This window comes from Pan paniscus, chromosome 1 (assembly GCF_029289425.2).
Source record: "Pan paniscus chromosome 1, NHGRI_mPanPan1-v2.0_pri, whole genome shotgun sequence".
NCBI classification, from domain to species: Eukaryota; Metazoa; Chordata; class Mammalia; order Primates; family Hominidae; genus Pan; species Pan paniscus.
This window is the reverse complement of record NC_073249.2, coordinates 155860545-155881842: the sequence shown is the minus strand read 5'-3', so window position 1 is coordinate 155881842 and position 21298 is coordinate 155860545. Positions and strand designations below refer to the sequence as shown.

The following is a 21298-nucleotide window of genomic DNA, read 5'->3' as shown; positions in this document are numbered from 1 at the left end:
TTTAAATGGGTCTTTCACTTTTCAACCTGTTTTGGGGTGAGTAAACTATATTGCTCCTCTCAGATCAAATTGTGTTATTTCTTATCATCACATGATTGCAACTTTTAGAGAAAAATGATTGCAGTTCCTTATAATAATTCTACCTCCAGTTACATTGATTTACTATTATGGACGTATCGTTAGATAGATGTCAAGGAATTTTGGCGTTCACTGGGAAGTAATTACATTGACTTAGTTCCAGTTTTAGGTTTGAGTTTCCTAACCAAACATGGAAAGCTTTGCAGTTCCTTAAATCATAGAGTCTCTCACAGAAGGATTTCTTAACCTATGGGCATAAATGCTGAAGAGGTCTATAGATAGACTTCGGCAGGTCTGTACAATTTCTGACACTGTGCAAAAATCCTCTGCACCTTTTGTGGGAGTACCACATACCTATCATCAATTTCTCAGAAGGGTCGTTGATCCTAAAATAATTAAGAACCAATGTTCTTTCTAATTAAATATCACTTAAAACAGCCTCAATTGTGGATTTCAGAATTATTTTCTCTCAATGTTCTTTGCAAAATCAGATTCAAACAACCTTGTATGTTACATTCAAAGCCTTCTTTTTAAAAATTGCATAAGAATATTATGCATAAACACTGATTATCCATAGTCTTTTGTAACTTGGCCTCAGAAACTTATGGTTAACAGATTAGCTCCCACATTCTAATTGTATTTTTTTATCAGATTTTGATTTTCAGTGTGGTAGGTAAACCCATCTTCCCATTTTATACAAACAATAGGTTTCAATAGTGTCAGTTATAGAGAGCATGACTTGAACTCTGTTATCAAAATGTATGATAATAACTCTAGACCTGAGGAATTGAAGACTGGCATGAACTCAGAAAGGCACAGGCTCATCAAGAGACATTGCCCAATATTTGTTCTTTGATAAAAATCATCTTTCAGATAAAATGAAGCTTCTGCAGCTTTGTTATACAGACTAAATATGCAAACATCTAATTTAAGGAAATAGTTTGATAAATTAGTTTTCTCCTTCGGAGAGAACTGTCTGGAAATGTGTACTTAAAGATGTAGAATTATAACAGATTTTTTAAAGGTCTTTGGAGACACTCACTTTAGGTATCACTTTGAGAGACATACAAACCCTAATTCCTTTGATCAAAAAGAGAATAGAGATTGGAGGCATCAATAGAAAGATGATACTTTCTAAGAAATTGTGCCTAATCATCTGTGAATAGGTTTATGTGATTATGGAAGCCGATCAGGGCCTGTGGTGATCCAGGCATTGTTGTAGTGGCAGCACCACATTTTTGTGCAGTCAGACACAAACTGGCATTCTAGTACCTGCTGCTTCAGGAAATGCCAGAACAGTGCCTATGTGGACCAAGGCCCCACAGATGGCCTCACCCCTCAAACCCTTGGGTACATAGCACCTGTTTAGTGGCCCTGGCCCTTGCTTTTAAGGAGTGGTTCCAACTGAGGGCAATTATGTCCCCCATAGTACATTTGGCAATGTCTGTGAATATTTTTGATTGTCACACCAGAGAGGTATTGCTGGCATCTCATGGGTAGAAGTCAGGGACATTGGGAAATAACCTACAATGCATAGGACAGCCCTCACAACAAAGAATTACCTGTCCCATGTGTCAATAGTGCCAAGGTTGAGAAACCCTGCCCTAAAGCCATGCCACTCTGATGACCCTGAGAGGTTATATAGAAAGGTTCTATGTAGAGCCACACTACCCACAGGACCACTAAAGTTTAGTCCATTTGACAGATTTGGAAACTGTAATGCTTTGGACAGAGTGAAGTGAAAAAATATCCTACAATGTCCTTCCTTTACAGGTTAACACCTATTCCTTTCCCCAAAATGAGGATTAAATGTCACCTTCTACAGGAATACCTCCCATGTTAGCATCACGTTTCCATGTATTCTCATGATACCATGTGCTTACTCTAATTGCAGCTCTGATTATTTCCTGTTCCCCTACCAGGTTATGAATTCACTGAGAGCTTGCTGTTTTTATTAATTCTTGGGTCTTAGTACCTACCAGAGCTTGGCACTTAATAGGTATGCAATAAATATATGTTGAAGCAAAGAGCAAGCCTGCAGAAGTGACTTAAATTCTCCATGATGAACATCCATCCAGAATGGATATACTCAAGGCTAGTACTAGCAAGCACACTGGCCCCAAGGACATTTGGCCCCATGCCCTCTGAGGACATAAAACGGGGGAATGTCTCACCCCATGGCCTGTAGGTTTACCAGCATGATGGTGGAAATTTCGGGTGAGCCATAGCCATAGTAGTCATAATGACTTTTAAATTTTATTTATGTATTTATTTTAATAATCACAATTGTACATATTTGCAGGGCACAGAGCGATGTTTCGATACATATAATGTATACTGATCAGACGAGGGTAATTAGCACATCAACATCATCTCAAACATTTATCATTTCTTTGTGTTGGGAACATTCAATAGCCTCCTTCTAGCTATTTGTAACTGTATATTAGCATTAACTGTAGTCATCCTACAGGAGTATAGAACACTAGAACTTATTTCTGTTATCTCTCTTATCTAGCTATGATTTTTGTATACTTTAACAAAACTCTGCCTATCCTGAAATACTAAAGGATCAAGATTGTAGAGACAATAAGATCTGGTCCTAGGCCTAGAACCCCCACATGGGAGGAACCAGGGACAGAATTCTCCTTGGATACCTTTTCTCACAAAGAAAAAGGGATACTTTTAATGAGCTTGACTTTGCAGTCTACATTTGACAGAGCTTCTCCCTTCATTGAAGAAGGAAGACCAATAGTGACCTCAATAAGTACGTGAACAAATAGCTCGGGATCCCAGTATTCATAACCACCAATACTCAGCCAGGCACAAGTCAATTAAAGGGTTGTACTATGAGCAAGGACAATTCTTATTTTGGCTGCCTGTAAATTACACCAAAATCCACAAGAAAGGGAAATAACTAAGCTTAGAATAATTTATAAATGCACTTTGTGTTAAGAACAATAATCTTGAGATAATAAAACAAAGAAACATCATGTTGAAAATGGGAAAAGAGCAACTCTCATATTTATATTAAATCAACAATAATTTGTTATGTATGTGATTATGGAATATAAAACAAAATGATCTAATTTTTCCAGATAGCATGGGGCTGTTGCATTACATTGTGCTATTATTTGACAAAGCACATCAAATGGGATTTCAGCAAAATACTTAACATAGTTATAGGTAAAGTATTCCTGACGTGAGTTGACATCAGGAAGAAAACACAGCAACATGTCAGAATATTCAACTTTATTTTCCATTGACAAACACGACATAAATAACACACATTTATTAAATACACAGACTAGCCATGACTTGAATGCCAGCAAAAGTCTAACGTACTTTTCATACGCTCTTTTATTTTTTGTCTCCACAGTATTGAAGACCAGCCTTTAAAACATACTAGAAGATATATTTAAATACACTGACGATAACTACCCATAAAACTGTACATAGAGGTGATAAAAGAGACTTTTCCATTTAATCAAGTATATAGAGATGGATGCTGAGGAGGAGAGGTGAAGAACACTATGCTTTTGATACTGATCTTTACAATATGGATTAAAGTGCCAATGATTTCAGCTCCTCCTAGGCACACCATGTAAATAGTACTTACATTCATTTGTTACAAACAGATCAAAATAATCAGTGCCTATTTTAATTGGTTTGCTTAAACAGGCTTACACTATTTGTACAAAAACATTTGATAAGGAGAGCAAGAAGGCAAAGTATTTTTTTTCTCTTTCAAGGAAGAGTTGGGAAGGAAGAGAGTTCAGCAGTCAATAATGGCCTGAGTGAACTTAACATTTGCTTTGACAGACAAGACCCCTGGCCACTCAGTAGTACTACTGATGCTCAAGTGTTCAAAGATAAATGCAGTCGGTCCCTTCCTCTCTTTGCTTCCAGGGCCTGGCGCAAAATGATGAAGGTTAACAGGTAGAAAATGGACAGGTTTTCCATCATATCTTTTTCTATGTTCTCTGCCCCACCCACATGAATATCCTTTCAAAAGTAGAACATTGAAGTGTATTAGTAAATCATACGCATTTCCCTCTGCTTAACATTACAACTTTGATTTCTACCTACATGGAAAACTGTATGAGAAATCTATATTTGAATTACTATTAAAGTTTAGTAATGATTGGCTGTTTTTGCCTAGACGTTTGGCTTACTTTAATTAAAGGATCAAAATATTCTAATTCTAAAGCATTTAACAATAGTATTGAAGAGATGCACAAATGATAATAACTTGAGAAGAGGAATCATCTCCAAAAATGCTCAAAAAAGCATGAAAAGGCTGACTTGTTTCTGATGGTGATCTCTTTCCTTCTTATCTTTACTCCCATAATAAATTCTTCAACAAAGCAGACTTACTACACAACAGATTCTGATCTGTTTCACATATTAGGCTACTGGCACTTTAAAAATATGAAGTTATTATCTCTCCTCTTAAAAACAATCCCAGCCTCATCAACAGGAATTATGTCTGTTACTTTCTTTCTGTGAAAGAATGGATAAGCACAGTAGAGTCAAGGGGACTAGGAGAAAACAGTGTAGTTTCAAATGAAGAAATACATAATCTAGTAGATACCTGGGTTGCTTATTACATGAAACTAATTGATACAAAGCTCCTGAAAATAAGATAATTTTTATTCTCAGTAAAGAAAATGTGTGATATATAAATAAATATGATACATATCTGATTGAATTATATTTCTAGAGAATCATAATGCACTCTGCTTATGGTATCATAATGTAATGGTATATGACTAAACTTATATAAATTATAACCCTTAAATAGAATCTTCATTTTAGGAATTATAAAAGAGAATGTATGAAATAAAATATTTTCCCTAATTCTTTTATCATCATCACCACCTAGTTAGTTTCCTTACAATACTGAACTGATGTCAGCTTCTTAACAAATATGTATGTGAGTTTAGGTTGGTTATTAAATTTTGTAAATTGGCTCAATCATAACCTATGTCATGAAACATCACAGACATCTGTCACTTTGTCAGCACTTTATTGCAACTCAGAAAAGTCTTATGGACTAGGCCACAGTTGCACAATTCTGCACATTTTTTAGACCTCAGTTTTAACAGATTTTGAGATATATAAACATATAAAACAAGCAATAAACAAGCAGCTGTGAAAATTTGTCATTGTTGATGGTTTGTACTTATTATACAGATAAAAAATAGAAATTTTAATTCTTCAAATTAGGCTTTTTATGTGTTTGTAATAATAAATACTCTGTAGTCTCCCTATGTCATTCAGCTCCTAGAATCCTGTGTATTGCAGGAGAAGCTTTTGGGGTTAAATTATGAAAATAAATAGATATTATGCATGTCTAAAATTTCAAAGAACAAAAGTTTTCTATTTTCTTTTTCTGAGTTGATCTCAACCAAAAGAACTATTAAGTGATTGCTGATGTGGAGAAGGTTGAAAGCTGACCAATAATTTGGAGTCAAAAAGAACAAAATTATAAAAAGCATTGAATAAATAAAAAGCCTGATCTACTTGAAAATCCAATATTAGAATACTGCCACAGAGTGACCCCCTTATTAAAATACTGTTTGCCAGTTTTTAGTTTGTCTGTCACTCAATGCCAATGTGCTCACAGGATCTTTCATAGTTAACTTACATGAGGTTTTGCAATTATTTTCTGCAACATGGTCGAGATATTTCATAAAATAAAGAAATGTAAGTAGAAATATATGTATACCCTATATTTCAGACTAGTTTAAATCTGGCATGATTAAACACTTACATTTACCTAAAATATCTTGGGATATATACAGCACTAGGTTAACTTGGTAAATATTGAGATAACTCATTTTTGTTTCTTCAACTTCAAGATATTTTAAAGACATTCATCATACCTATTTTATTTGAAAAGTAAACTGCTCTCATTAAGTAACATGATCATTCTACTCTATGACTCAGCATAGTATATAAATTCATTGTTTGGAAAATCAACACTACTTGGTAAAATTGACACTTGCTAATTTTACATATATTTCTACATTTCATTCGCTTACTTCTTCCACCATGGTTTTCTTGGCCTTTAATTGTCTTTTAACCAATACTTCAAAATTCAGGAATTGTCATAATCTATACATGCATTTTTCCTGATTAGACATGTATGGACAAACTAAGTATACATGAGTGAACTTGAAAGCCAATAAAATTAAACTTAGACACGTCTTTCTGCTGTGACTACATATATCCTCTTTCTAACCACCGCTCTAGTCTCTGTACATCTCTGAAATCTAACCTCAACCATCATGAAAAGGCTGAAATCATTTGGGATTTTCATTTCTTATCAGGTTTCCCCATACTAACGAATGCCTAGATAATAAAACTCATATGCCATTTACATAATTTCTTTCTTTTCCACCTCCCTTTCAAGCTTGTTAAAAAAACACAAAAGCTGCCATTCATCCCCTCCTAAAATATATCCCCTGGGCAGGAATTTAATTTGCAGTTAAGAATAAGTTTCAGGTTTTTTGCTTTTCTGTATTTTTGCAGTTTGATGAAAAGTGATATTCTTGTGATAGTAATGTCCACTATCATTTGGAAGTATCAGTCTCCTAAATTATTAGTATAAATAAAGCACTGTGTTGTACAGCAGTATGACACTACACCCTTGAAGATAAATTCATATTTCTGTAATTAAATAATCAGAAATAATTCACTTTATCAGCCTGATGGACTGTAATGGCATGAAGCACTTCAATCATATGGTATGTGCCTTGCCAATGTGTACGGTCCTGGCAAACTTCTGCTCATTGATTCACTGAATAAATATGTACTAGACAGTTTCTATATTCCAGGTGCTATACTAGATGCTGGAAGGAATAACCTAATCATGCTCATGCCACTCAAATTCACATTGCCTCTGTGTCTATCTGACTGGAACTTAGGGTCACAGGACCACCCAAGAGGTAAAGCCTCTTTATTATGTGATTTCAGTGCACTTTTGAAAAAAAGTAGGTAGTTTTGTCTTATACCCAATGAGATGACCTACAGGATAATCCAATTCTATGGCATAGAGAGATTTTAGTATAGTCTATTTATCACCTTTTCCAAAATTTAGATTAGTAGAACCATCATTAATTACATAAGCACTCTCAACAGATTTTGTCTCCAAATTCAATTTGACATGGTCATTTAAAATAATTAGCCCCGACTGACATAGGCTGGTGTGTATATCAATCTGATAGACATATTGTACCTAGCGAAATTAATTCTTTACCACTAAATACACACAGAAATATGCAGTTACTACAAGAAGTATAAATAAATCTCAAGCTTTTAAAAAACTAGAAAAGCAGTGCAAGAAACTGCAAATGAAAATCTTCACAATAAAAAGTTAATGGGTTTACAAAATGAATGCACCAAAGAATATGGCAAGCTTTGTGTAGGCATAACTACAGGATTACTATGTTTGGTGGGGAGACATTTTTAAGAAGTGCAATTCCCAAAACTTAATGTAGTGATCTACTTGTGCACAAATACGTCAAGCTTAGCTATTGAGGTTTGTATTCATGTAGACTGTAGGAAAAACATTTTAGTAATAAATATTTAGATAGAGCCACTTTGAGGAGCAGGCAGAAGAGCTGTGAAGGGTCAATGTTATTAACTTTCTTATATAAATAGGCCAAAATATGGAAAGTATTCATTGAGTCTTCAAAATATTTATTTGTTTTGGAATCAGTATTGGAATTTAAAGAGTCAAAGACTGGGGAACACTTTTGGTGAATAATCAAGGGAAATATATATTCAGAGTACCTATAGTTAATGCTCAAATCGGTCCTTACATAGCATTCTGAAAAACCACTTCAAGACTCTCATAGGTCAGTTTCATGAATCTTCCTTAGGCTCGTAGAAATGTAAAATATATTCAAAAGAAAGAATAATTAGCAATTTGGGTAGTCACAAACTCCTTATTTCAAACAAATGGAATTGGTTCTTATTCAGATAAAGAGTAAACCTAATTATCAATCCAAGTAAACTTAAACTTTGTTAGGTTAGGAGCTAATTTGCTGTATTGAGCAATATTTGAATAACGGTATCGATGAATATTATAAATACATTATACATTTTTAACTGTAATTAAACTTTTCTTTAATGTAAGGAGGAAAAAAGTGACAGAAAGCGAGAGAGGCAATGAAAGAGAACACAGCAATGTCTTTGAATAAAAACAAACTGCTATCCCTTGTCTTCAATGATGTATGTGGTTAAATTCCTCATGTATTCAGTGTACTGGAATATTAACTATCCCCGCTCCCCAATAGACCAAGATCATTTATAAAAAATGTTTTCATCACATAATTAATCACATATTCAGCTACGAATGGCAGACTCAACAAAAACACTAGACTGTTATTAATATATTTTCCTTTGTTTGTGTTTCACTACTTTTGGCACATAGGGATTTTCTATGCTTCTAAGACCATTTAGCTTTATACCAAAAATTCCACTTCAATGCATAAACAGTGGCATGCCAGAGATGCCTAAATTCACAGTAAGGTTTAGCGATATTTGTTACCAAAAGCTGTGCACATGCAAGTTAAGTGTTTTCTTTCATGCTTCTGTCTGTATTATTTCATTAGATAATGAGATAGGCTGCCCTTTCTGTCCATCATTAGAGCAGCTGGAGACAGCATTTGCTACCTGGCAAAACTTTCGAAGAAGGATCTTTCTTAACAGCAGGTAAACCCAAGGATCCAAGATCTGGTTCAGTGAAGCCAGGCGAACAGCTATTAAGAAGAAGTTGCATTCTTTCTGCTTCTCCGTGTGTGTCTTGCAGTGCTCAACTGATGTCTGATTGAAGATCATTTTCAACATCATTATCTAAGAAAAGGGGACAAATAATTGTTTCAAAGATTAGTAAGGTCATATGTATCTCCTCTACACTGTACTTTGCACATAGTTGGTTTTCAATAAATTGGTTGTTGGATTGAAATGATTAATTCAAGCAACATTTATACTTGGATAACACAGTCCTGAATTATACAAGACATTCCTAGGTATTTTCCCACATTTGTGGCTATTTATCATGATGTAGCTTTTAAAACATGCATGTCTTCAGGCTCTTGATTCTTGGAATTTAAGAAGCTTGAAAATAACACATCTCAAAATGAGCCAAAGTCATGTTTGTTGCAGAAAACACCACAAGTTCACCCAAATGACAGCCAACACTTCAACAATAACAAAAACATCTTAATCTTAAATTTTCAGTCGTTCTAATTTTAAAAATTACTGCAGAAAAAGTAGAAGCAAGAAAGGAGGAAATATCATTATTATTATTATTGCCACTAGCATTTTCAGAATCCTTACTATTTAGCAGACATTGTGCCGAGTTCTTCATATGCATTTAATAAACAGCATAACACGGGTAGTATTACCACTTCCTTCTGGATGAGCCAGACTAATACCATATGATGTACAGTATTATACTTTTCTTTGCCCCTACCCAATATACACTGCAATGTAAACTCCATGATAGCAGGAATTTGGGACTATTTTTTCCCCAAGTGCCTAGATCAATATGTAGCAGATAGCAGATGTTCAGTAAGTATTTGTGAGAGAACAAATTTTTATATTTGAAGGAATATATTATACAACATAAAAATGACAGTATATGAGTTATATGTATTTGTGCGAGAACAAATTTTTATATTTGAAGGAATATATTATACAACACACAAATGACAGTATGTTATATAATATGTATTTATATTTGAATTAAAAAGATGTTCTTATGCATATTAAAAATGTTCAGGCCAGGTGTGGTGGCTCACGCCTGTAATCCCGGCACTTTGGGAGGCCAGGGCAGGCGGATCACTTGAGGTCAGGAGTTCGAGACCAGCCTGACCAACATAGAGAAACCCTGTCTCTACTAAAAATACAAAATTAGCCGGGTGTGATGGTGCATGCCTGTAATCCCAGCTACTCAGGAGGCTGAGGCAGGAGAATCCCTTGAACCCGGAAGGTGGAGGTTGCAGTGAGCCAGGATCATGCCATTGCACTCCAGCCTGGGCAACAAGAGCAAAACTCTGTCTCAAAAAAAAAAAAAAAAGAAAACAAATTGGCACTATTTCACCTGCTGTTTCCCAGCTATGCAACTCCTAGGAATATACTGTCCAGAATTCCTGCACCAAGAGTACCGTATATGACTGTTTCATAACAGCATTGTTCATAATAGCAAAAAAAGCAGGAACAACTCAAACATGGGTTCACAATCCCAAGCAAAGAAATGAGCTGACTTTGTAACTGGCTCCTAAGTTTCCCATTCTAGACCTATACAGCTATTGAGTACTTGACATGTAGCCAAAGCACACTGAAATGTTAGAATATGTTGATTCCATAATGGAATAATAATATTTCTATATATTGTGTTAAATAAACATATATTATTCAAATTAATGTCACTTGTTTCTTCTGACTTTTTAAAAATGCAGCTACTAGAAAACTTTAAATTATATGTGGCTTGTGGTTTTTTTTTCTCACAGTACATTTCTATTGAACCTAATCTCTCTCTCTTGAGGCTTACACTTATCTGTATGTTCTGCCCTCAGGTCACATAACTTAAATTGAATTCAACATCCCTGAGCATCCAAAACATCCCTAACCACTTAACCACAATTCCAGTGATGGCACTTTGTTACACTCACCCTGGATCAACATTTCAGAGTCTGTGAACTCTTCTTTTCCTCATCCTCTGCAATGCCTTTTGCTCTTGCTTCACTCTCATTCTTGTTCAGATCTTCCTCTCATTTGAATTATGGTAATAACAGACACCCAGATGGTACATGTACGGACTGAATGTTTGTGCCTCCCTTCAATTTATATGTGGGAGCCCCAACCCTTTATGTGATGGTATTAGGAAGTGAGGCCCTTGGGAGGTAATTAGGTTTAGATGAGGTCATGAGGGTGGAGCTCCTATAATGGGATTATTATCCTTATAAGAAGAGGGAGAAGAACCCACAGGTCTCTCCTTCAGCCATGTGGGGCACAGCAAGAAGACAGCAGTCTACAAGCCAGGAAAAGGGCCTTCACCAGAAACTGAATCTGGGGGCACCTTGATCTTAGAATCTTCAGCTTCCTGAACGGTGAGAAATAAATGTCTGCTGTTTAAGCCATCAAGTTTACAGCTTTGTTATGGCAGCCCAAGCAGACTAAGACAGTGTTTACAGATATCTGCCCATCACAGGTGCAGCTTCCAATCCCAGCTGTGATCAAATCCTCTCCAACTAGAAAATCATCAATGTCTTCCCATTGTCCATCAAACAGAAATTTAACTCTGGTATTCAAAGCCCTCTACAATACTGTCCAAACTATTCTTTCCAGTTTTGTCTCCCACTAATTGCCTATACAGACTCCAAACTCTAGCTATAGTCCATTGGTTTTATTCTTTCCTCCCTCTTGGCCTTTATTCTTTCTTTTTTCTACCCCTGGAACACTTTTAATCCTCGTCATTTCTACTTCTGAGACTTCCAAGTCTTTCAGGACTATCTCAGTTGTTCCTGATTATTCCAAACCACTGGCCTCTGAAGGCCTACAATTGTGTGTGTGTGTGTGTGATATAACCACATATGTGTAGTAGATAGACAGATAGACAATACTAGCAGGCATCCACATGTCCCTCAAAAACTTGGACGTATGGGGGAAGAAAATGTGGGTCTCTAAGATTTAAAGTGGACATAACATCAACACGTAGGAACCCGGCTCCAAGGTTACTGAACTTGACTGCAAGCAATTGAACAAAGTATCGACATATCTGAAATCGATTTGCTTTGGGAAAAATGATACTTAACCATCAGGTTTGAGTATTTTCTATTCTTGTTGGCAAAATTGACTACTATTGTGAGATAAAAGATGTAATTGTCTATATTAGCTTGAAGTAAGTAAATATTTGATTCTTTTAATTCCCCATCTTCTGTGTCTTTTTCCACTAAGCTGATAATGACTGGTCCCAGTGTTGATAAGTCAACAGGAAAAGAGAGCTGAGTCATAGGATTTCTGGTATTGCCAATTCTGCTCATGTATACTCAATTTTATTTCAAAAATACAATTATATAACAAAAAAGCAGGTAGAGCAGGTTAAGCAGACAGACAAGAGAGAGAGGAAATAATACACGAAAATTCTTACAAGACTGTGTGACACTGGTATCCAGCCATTTCCCTTTTGTCTTATTTAGTCACAGTTTTTATTCTTAAACGAATCCCTGGCAAAGGGGATGGGAATTTCCAGTTTTGGCTTATAAGGCAAACTCATGCTCTGGGGCTTGACTTATATTTTGTTTTTTGAGACAATGTCTCACTCCGTCACCAAGGCTTGAGTGCAGTGGCACAATCATAGCTCACTGTAGTCCTGAAGTCCTGGGCTCAAATGATCCTCCTGCCTCAGCCTCCCGAGATGCTGGGATTACAGGTATATGCCACCACACTCAATTAATATTTTTATTTTTTGTAGCGACGGGATCTCACTATGTTAACTAGGCTGATCTCAAACTTCTGGCTTCAAGCAATCCTCTTGTGTAATTTCTTTCACAGGAATTTTTCCAAATGATTTATCCAATAAAAGCAAATAGTAGCTATACAATAAATAAATGTTCAGAGGAGCACTATATATGCCAGCAAGAAATTGCAGACACATACATCTCTAACATCAGGTGTAAAGCTTAATAAAACAATAATTCACAAATAGTATATATATTAAGTGAAAAAACAGAATATAAGATACTTTATATATAAAGTTTTGTTGTTATATTATTTAAAATAGGCAGACTTGTGGAAGGCAATGGAATTACTGCTATTTAACAATAATTTACTTTTAAACAATATAATTTAATTTTAAAATTGTATGTACACAGGCCAGGTGCGATGGCTCATGCCTGTAATCCCAGCACTTTGGGAGGTCGAGGCAGATGGATCCCCTGAACCCAGCAGTTCGAGACCAGCCTGGGCAACATGGTGAAACCCTGTCTCTATTAAAAACACAAAAATTAGCCAGGCATGATGGTGTGTGCCTGTAATCCTAGCTACTTGGGAGGCTGAGGCAGGAGAATCACTTGAACCTAGGAGGCAGATGTTGCAGTGAGCCAAGATAGCACCACTGCACTCCAGCCTGGACGACGGAGCGAGACTTGGGCTCAAAAAAAAAAATTGTATGTATATAAAAACATTTCAAGTGATGTTAATGAAAGTCTTTTATTTAAAGAAAGCAGATGGTTATTATTCCCTTCTTTGGTAAATATGGACAATTATACACCGAATTTACTTAAAATAAATATATTTACATCAATATATTCTGATGCTGGCTGGCTTATCATCCTATGAGCTGAATGCTACCTCCCATCATAGAAGGCAGAATAATGCCCCTCCTGCCACACACAAAGATATCCATTTCTCGGTCCCTGGAATCTGTGAATACATTACCACGCAAGACAAAAAGGACTCTGCAGATGTGATTAAGGTAAAGGACCCAGACGTGAGGAGATAATCCTAGATTACCTGAGTTGACCCAATGTAAAAACAAGCATCCTAAAAAATCAGAGAACGTTTCCCAGCTGTGGCCAGAGGGAGACATGACTATAGAAGAATGGTCAGGGATACACAGTATCTCTGGCTTTGAAGGTGGAGGAAGGGATCCAGGAGGTAAGGAATGAGGGTGACCTCCTCTAAAAACTGAAAAAGGCAAAGAAACACTTTTCTCTCAGAGACTTAAAAAGTAATGCAGCCCTGTGGCACCTTTACTTTAGCCCAGTGAGATCCATCAGACTTCTAACCTACAGAACAGAGAAATGTGTGTTGCTCTTAAGCCACTGATATGGTCTAGCTCTGTGTCCCCGCCCAAATCTCATGTCAAATTCTAATCCTCAGTGTTGGAGAAGGGGCCTGGTGGGAGGTGACTGGATCATGGGGGCAGACTTCCCCCTTGCTGTTCTTATAATAGTGAGTGACTTCTCATGAGATATGCTTGTTTAAAAGTGTGTAACACTTTCCTCTCTGCTCTCTTTCCTGCTCCGCCACGTGAAGATGTGTCTGCTTCCCCTTCACCTTCCACCATGATCACAAGTTTCTTGAGGCCTCCCCAGCCATGCTTCCTGTACAGCCAGCAGAACCTGTGCTTTTGAGACAGTCTTGCTCTGTTCCCCAGGCTGGAATGCAGTGGTGCAATCTTGGCTCACTGCAACCTTCACTTCCTGTGTTCAAGCCATTCTTGTGCCTCAGACTCCCAAGTAGCTGGGATCACAGGCACGAGCCACCAGGCCTGGCTAATTTATGTATTTTTAGTAGAGATGGGGTTTCACCATATTGGCCAGGCTGGTCTCAAACTCCTGGGCTCAGGGAATCCACCCGTCTCGACCTTCCAAAGTGCTGGGATTACAGGCGTGAGTCACCACCGCCTGGCCCCAGGTAGTTCTTTACAGCAAGTCTCAGGTGGACTAATACAGCCACCAAGATTACAATAATTTGCTACAGCAGCAGTAGAAAACAAATATGCCCACACACTGAGCTCTCAACCAATGTTAAGAGGAATAGAAGGAATGAGCTTGAAAACGATTTTCTCATTCTCATAGATAAAATAGCCTAGGAAGCTTCTTTAAATTTTTTACTTTCCTAGGAAACTCAAAAATAAATGAATAAAGTAAAAGTAAACTTCATTCTAACTCCTGTCCAAATTATCTCAATTTCTAAATTTACAACATGCAAAACCGAATGCCTGTTATTCTAGTGGCATCAGTCAATGTGTTTGACTAAAAGGTATAAAATTAATATTTTCAACTCAGTTGGCTTTATGAAAAAAAGCTTATTAATCCCTTTCCCCTCTTTTTATAAACTATTAGAAAAGTTTTGCTTATCTTTTTCAGTCCTTTACCCCACCCAATAGTTAAATATATTTGACCACTTACTATCCTCCAGAAAGTGTTCTGGGCCTCATCTAGAATTATCTAAAAACTCACTTAAATTATGTTTTTATTTTCTCTATAAAATAAAGAATTGGATTTCTCTAACTTTTTGTGATCAGGAAAATTCACAAAATTACTTATTAAAATGATACATCAGTCATTTTACACAGTCCTCCTTGATTATTTGAAAATTAATTTTTGTGAGGCTAATAATTTAAAATTATTGTTATGAGGCAAATATAGGTTTCGTATGCCTTACATTATTTAGTACACTGTAATTTCCTATTGAGAATGCAATGATTCTGAAATTATAAAATCAAGCTCTATAACCAGTAGCTGGCACATAAGGAGAGACATTAGCTTTCCCCAGAAATCATGAGATGTGCAATATAGAGATAATTGGAATTAGAAGCAGTGAGCATGCTACTGTCATTTCCAAATGGCAGCAGAGATGAAACTGGGGCTCCAAATTCTTCATCCAATTTTGAACATAAATTCAAATTAGCATCCATCTGTTGAGTCTTTATATTTAAGCCATAATTATAATTTCTGTGTATGTGTTTGCAAATATCTTTCAGACTGTTTAGACTTTGAGAGAAAACCTTAGGCATGAATATGGTAGAATTAATTATTCCTATTAGTCCAATTCTGTGTCATACAAGGGAGAGGGACCAAAGAAAAAGCAGGATGCTCAGCTAACAGAGAGGCTGTTTACTGGTTTTAGCAAACACACATATACCCTGCACTATTTCTCCTTTCAAACAGCCTCATATAACAAATGACCTGGTCAAGGGAGTGGTGAGACCAATTCTAGCTGAACAGAGCTGCAGCTGTTCTGTCAGCCCCTTCCCTGGGTTCCACGTGACTCTCCCAGGCCCTCTAGCAGAGCTCTCCCTTGGTTATCAGCAGTAATAGAGAGCTTCTTTATGCACTTGAGATAACCGGGAACACAACTACATCAGTGACCTCTAAATTCGCCGTCCCTGTCTACTGTCAAGTACAATTACCTTGTTCCATCCTAAAGGAAAAAAATGATTTACCCTTTCCCCAGTGATAACGTTCTTTTACGTGTTCAAAGCATTAATCAGGGAGGCTGTCTTTAATATTCTATCCTTGGATTTTATTCTATTGCAGCAGGATTTATAATCACACACTTAAAAATCTTTAGTACTTCACTTCTTAATTTAAAAATGTCTTGGGTTGTAGGCCACACATATCTATTAAAGATGATAAATGAGGAAACCCAGAAAAATTAATTTCTGGGGGAGGAAATAAATTGGTTAGCTGCCCTTAGGCTCAATTCTGGGGTGTTTCTGCATTTCCAGTTTATTCCTAATGCAAGTGTTTAAGAGAAGTTTCCTCACAAGCCAATTTTTATCTGCGATGTTTTGTTTTCCATAATTCCCTGTTGTTAGGCTATGGGAGAATAACCTGTTCTACTGGAAATTCCCCCCTATAATTTGATAAGTGTATTTCATCATAATACACTAAAACCAGTCTGGGCCCTTTAAACTAGTTAATTATGTAATTTGAAGGATTTGCATGGGAAGAAGCTTCACTGTGGATTAAGAAACAATTGTAGTCTCTCCAATCTAGTTACAACAGTTCTCCAGTTGTCAAATCATCTCTGGATCCTAGACTACTGTTTCAAAAGCTTTCCCTGCCTTATTTAAACTGAAAACATTACAAATAAACAGCTCATAAACATTAAAAAAATTACTAGAATTTGTGCCATTTCATCTTTACTACTACATAATTTTATAAGATTTTTTAAAACAACAATGGATTAAGAATCAAGTAAATTATATTGCTAGTTTTGCCATCATTTACAACTTTAGAAAAGTCATTTATCTCTGAACTTTATTAAATTTACTAGTAAGCAGTGGGGCTGGACTGGATGGCCTCTGCATACACCTCTACAGTTTTTTTCTGATGATTTTTGGGGCAAAGCTGGAAAATGAAAGGATTTCATTTGGCAAATAATTAAAACCTACAGGAAATAGGTGTGAAACAAAAGTCAAAATTCCTCTTCAAAAAAAAACTCCAAGGGGCAAATGGAGGAAAGAGAAAAATTACAAAGTTAGAAGACAGTGTATGAGAACAAGGGACTAGATTCATGAAGCTTTGGTGTATGTTAGCAGTTTAGTATGTGTGTGTGTGTGTGTGTGTGTGTGTGTGTGTGTGTGTGTAGTGGGGTGGGGGTATTTTAATTAAAAGAAATAGCAGATTCTGGCAAACATACTGACCAAGAGTTAAAGAACTTCCATAAGTCTGACTCAATTCTGCTTCTAGTTTGGAGACTAGTTACCTAATTTTGGTTCTTAACTTCTTCCTTCTCTAAAACATGATTCACACACACTTACTGTGTATCGTCTCCAACTAGCAGAGCAGTTGCAAAAATTAAAATGTGATAAGAATAATGAATACCTTCAGTTTATATAGCATACCTCTTCCAATGCCTCAGGCACTCACACTATTGCAGATGCTTCCAAAAAAAAAATGTCTTGACATTCACAAACAGAACAAAAAATGCTTAGGGGAATATGACAAAGAAATAAATGAATTGTGTCTATATTCCTTGAATTTCTTGCTAATAAAGTAGTTTTAGAAAACTCACCTAAAATTTGCACTTTAAAAATGTTTAGTAATGCAGAATCATTATTCAGTTACTGGATATGGAAAATCAAAATTATAAAGAAGCCAGCAGCCTGCTACCACATTATTTGCTACATAAAAATTTCACTTTCAAGTAGTATAAATTGTAAATTCTCTATGACTTGGCTCAGAATAGCTCAAGACGTATGTCTAGATAAATGTTTATCTTTCTATTAGAACAGTCACACAATGTCAATATCTAAGTAAGTATTCAAATTCTGGCTGAAAGGGGGAAGGCAAAATCTATCAAAGGATTCATTTCTTGGATTATAGATGATGGATTAGCTGGGTGACACACAAGTTAGAAGAGTTCTCTTTACTATATTTCAAACACCTATATTTCAGATGTCAAAAGAAAGTCTAGATAATATGTCATTGTCAAGGCTTAAAGTACATTAGTCCTTAAAAATGCTTAGATTTCAGAGTTTTTTCCTCCCAAAATATAGTTTCATTTAAACCCCAAATGTTCAATTTTACTCTCATCCATTCAGAAAATCAGTGTTAGTGACAATTAAAAACAACTAAACACTTAAAGGAAAAAAATCAGAGATGTGAATTAATTGTGTGTGCAGAGATAGTCACCTCAATATAAAAATAGAAAATTAGAAAAACCTAGATGACTGACAATAGAGCACTGTTTAAACTATGGACCATCCTTCATATGCATAATTTATATCTATTCTAATGCTGACATTTAAAATCATGCTGTTGAATATTAGTAACATGAAGAATATTTAGTAACATGAAGAAATGTTCAGAATGTGAAAAGTGAAAATAAATGTTGCACAGTATAATCCAAATTTTAAAAAATAACTGTGCTTATTTATAGTAAAATATGCTAGAAGTAGTTTTCTCTGGGTGAGAATTATGGCAATATCTATTTTCTTCTCTGTATTTTTTTCCCAAATTCTTTACAATACACGTGCTATTTTTTACACTTTAAAAAGCATTAAATTTAGAGTAGCTGGTGACTTAGCTATAAACAATCATCTATCCATGTATTGGTAAAGTGTTAGTGTTGCAATCCTAGAACTATAATGTGGTCACTTTAGGATGGATTCTTAAGAGGTCAATGTGTGCATAATTTAACAAGAGGTAAGCAGTCTGACACTCTATAATTGATCAAAACATTTAGCTTGATCAACAAATTAATTATGGCTTACTAAATTTAGTGATAAATTAAGTGGCCTCAGTGATGGACTTGATGGACAATACAGCCATGACACACAAAAGAATCCCTTCCTGTGCCACAGTGGGTACACAATGCAGGGTGATGAATATGGTTCTAATCTGATATGATACATTCTTATTAAACTTTGCGGTATGTCAAAATGACACTGCCTTTTAAATCTATTAAGACTTCATCTCACAGGAGAATCCAAAATAGATGCATCTTGTATTCAGGATGGACACTGGGTGAATATGAGCAGATTGGGGTGTCCTTAAATGTATGCTCCCCAATCCTAATTCATTCTCTAGTCAGTGCTCTCTCTCTCTCTCTCTCACACACACACAAACACACATATACACAGGCACACACACACACATACACACACAAATGAACAGAATCTGTTTAGGGGGCTTCCCACCTTCTTGCCACCAACTTCAGCATCTGCAGCCATCCATTCTTTCCTTCCTCTTATTTGACTGGAAGAGGTGTGCTGTCTATCTAAGGCACACCCTCTGTCTAGCCCCTGGATCTTATCCATCCTGAATTTCAGAGACCATATACTCTCAAGTGTTCCCGTCCTCTTTTATACTTAACTTCTCCCACTTTTGGCAGTTTCTCAGTCACATTTTAACATGTCCAAATTTTTGCCACCTTGAGAAAATAAAACCTGCGTGGAATTCTCACCTACGTACATATAGACTGCTCCAGAAGTTACAGCCAAATTTCCCAAAAGAGATGTCTACCCTCCTTATCTTTAAACTTATTCCAAAACCTGCTACAGCCTGACCTCTGTGTTCACAAATCCTCAGACAGGGCTGTTCCCAAGGCCACCAACAAGGTTGCAGAATCAACGCCACAGTCTTACTTGTCTGTAACATCAGACCTAATTGAATGTAGCTGTCTCTTGAAACATTCTCTTCCCTAATATTCGGGTCACCATTTGTTCTGATTTTATTACTAATTTTCCTGCTACCTTTCTGGGTATTCCTCTGCAGTCCCCTTTATATGCTCCTGTTTCTTGCTGTCTCAAAATATGTTAGCATTTCTGAATTGTATCTTAGAGAGCCTCCTCTTCTTACTGTGGATAAACTGACTATGTGTGGTCTTTCATCTCAATGGCTTCAAACCCCATTTATGTGCTATAGGCCATACCTTTTCTCTGAGCTCCAAATGGATTAGTTTAGCTGCTATTGCATGGCTTTGTCTGAATGTCTTACATCAAATTCAACATTTTCAAAATGAAAATTCTTATCTTTTTCCTCAAAGGTGTTTCTACATTAATCTTCCCTATCACAGTAAATCCCCAACTCTAAAACAGAAACCTGGGAGTTACCCTTGATTCATTTCTCTGTGTGTCTTTCTCTATGTCTGTATCTCTCCACATTCCACCACATTCACCATATTCCTCACATCCAATCAATCACAGAGTCTCCAATTAACCTCTTATGGTTTTTTTTAAATCTATCACTTCTCTCATTTACACCCCCAATTGACCATAAACTGAGGTCTCCATCATCTCTTGTCTGAACTATCACAATCATCAGTGACATGATTTGTTGGCCTCCATCTGGCCTGGCCCATGCTGCTGCTTAAAAAAGATGCTTGTAAAATGAAATTTTAATCTTGTTATTCCACTTTGCAAAGTCCTTCATTTATACACATTGCCCTGAGTATAAAGTCCTAACACTTAAATTCAAAGCTCCTCTTTACTTGGTGAGTACCTGTTGTGTTCTCTAGCCTAAGTTCTCACCATTTTTTACCCTCATGCATCAGTATTCCAATTAGCTTGAACTTCTTGCAGGTCTTTAAAAGTGACAGTTCTTTCTTGCTTTTGAGGCATTACAAATGTGGATCTTTAAGTCTTAAAACTCTCATCCTCTTTTTCTTTACTTGAAAAATTCTGACTTATTTCGTGCGTGGTCTTGAAACATCAATTTATTTGATATTTCCCTTGACAAAAGCAAGCCTTAATACAATCTTCATATGGATTCCCATAATTCTCTACTTCTCTACATTTTATCTTGCTGCTTGTTTTTAATTGTTGGTCTCTCTCAATAATCGAAAATTGTTACAAGAGTAGGGATCAATTCTATCCTATATTCTAGGTATACCACAGCAAGGGCCAAGCCCAGTAGATTAATAAAGTTTTTGAATTAACAAATAAGTGAATGAGAGCAAGGGTATAGTGCATCCTGCCCATTTGGGGGTACAGATTCTAGAGTTTTCATGTAATGGACAAATCTACCGACATTCGATCCTTTTCTTTTTTTTTTTTTCTTTTTTGCCTCAGCCTCTCGAGTAGCTGGGATTACAGGTGCCTGCCACCGTGCATAGCTAATTTTCGTATTTTTAGTAGAGATGGGGTTTCACCGTGTTGACCAGGCTGGTCTTGAACTACTGATCTCAGGTGATCCGCCTGCCTCAGCCTCCCAAAGTGCTGGGATTCCAGTCATGAGCCACTGTGCCC

General features: G+C 36.3%; 1 protein-coding gene across 3 annotated transcripts in view; it reads right to left on the bottom strand.

Annotated features, from left to right (window-relative positions):
- Window positions 1-21298, bottom strand: part of PTGER3 (prostaglandin E receptor 3) — a 194872-nt gene that overhangs the window by 150794 nt on the left and 22780 nt on the right. For all 3 annotated transcript variants that reach the window (XM_063607265.1, XM_003830598.6, XM_014345714.5), the window contains exon 2: window positions 8761-8940. In XM_063607265.1, the coding sequence (XP_063463335.1) occupies window positions 8761-8940 (180 nt within the window). The remainder of the gene's footprint in view (window positions 1-8760; window positions 8941-21298) is intronic.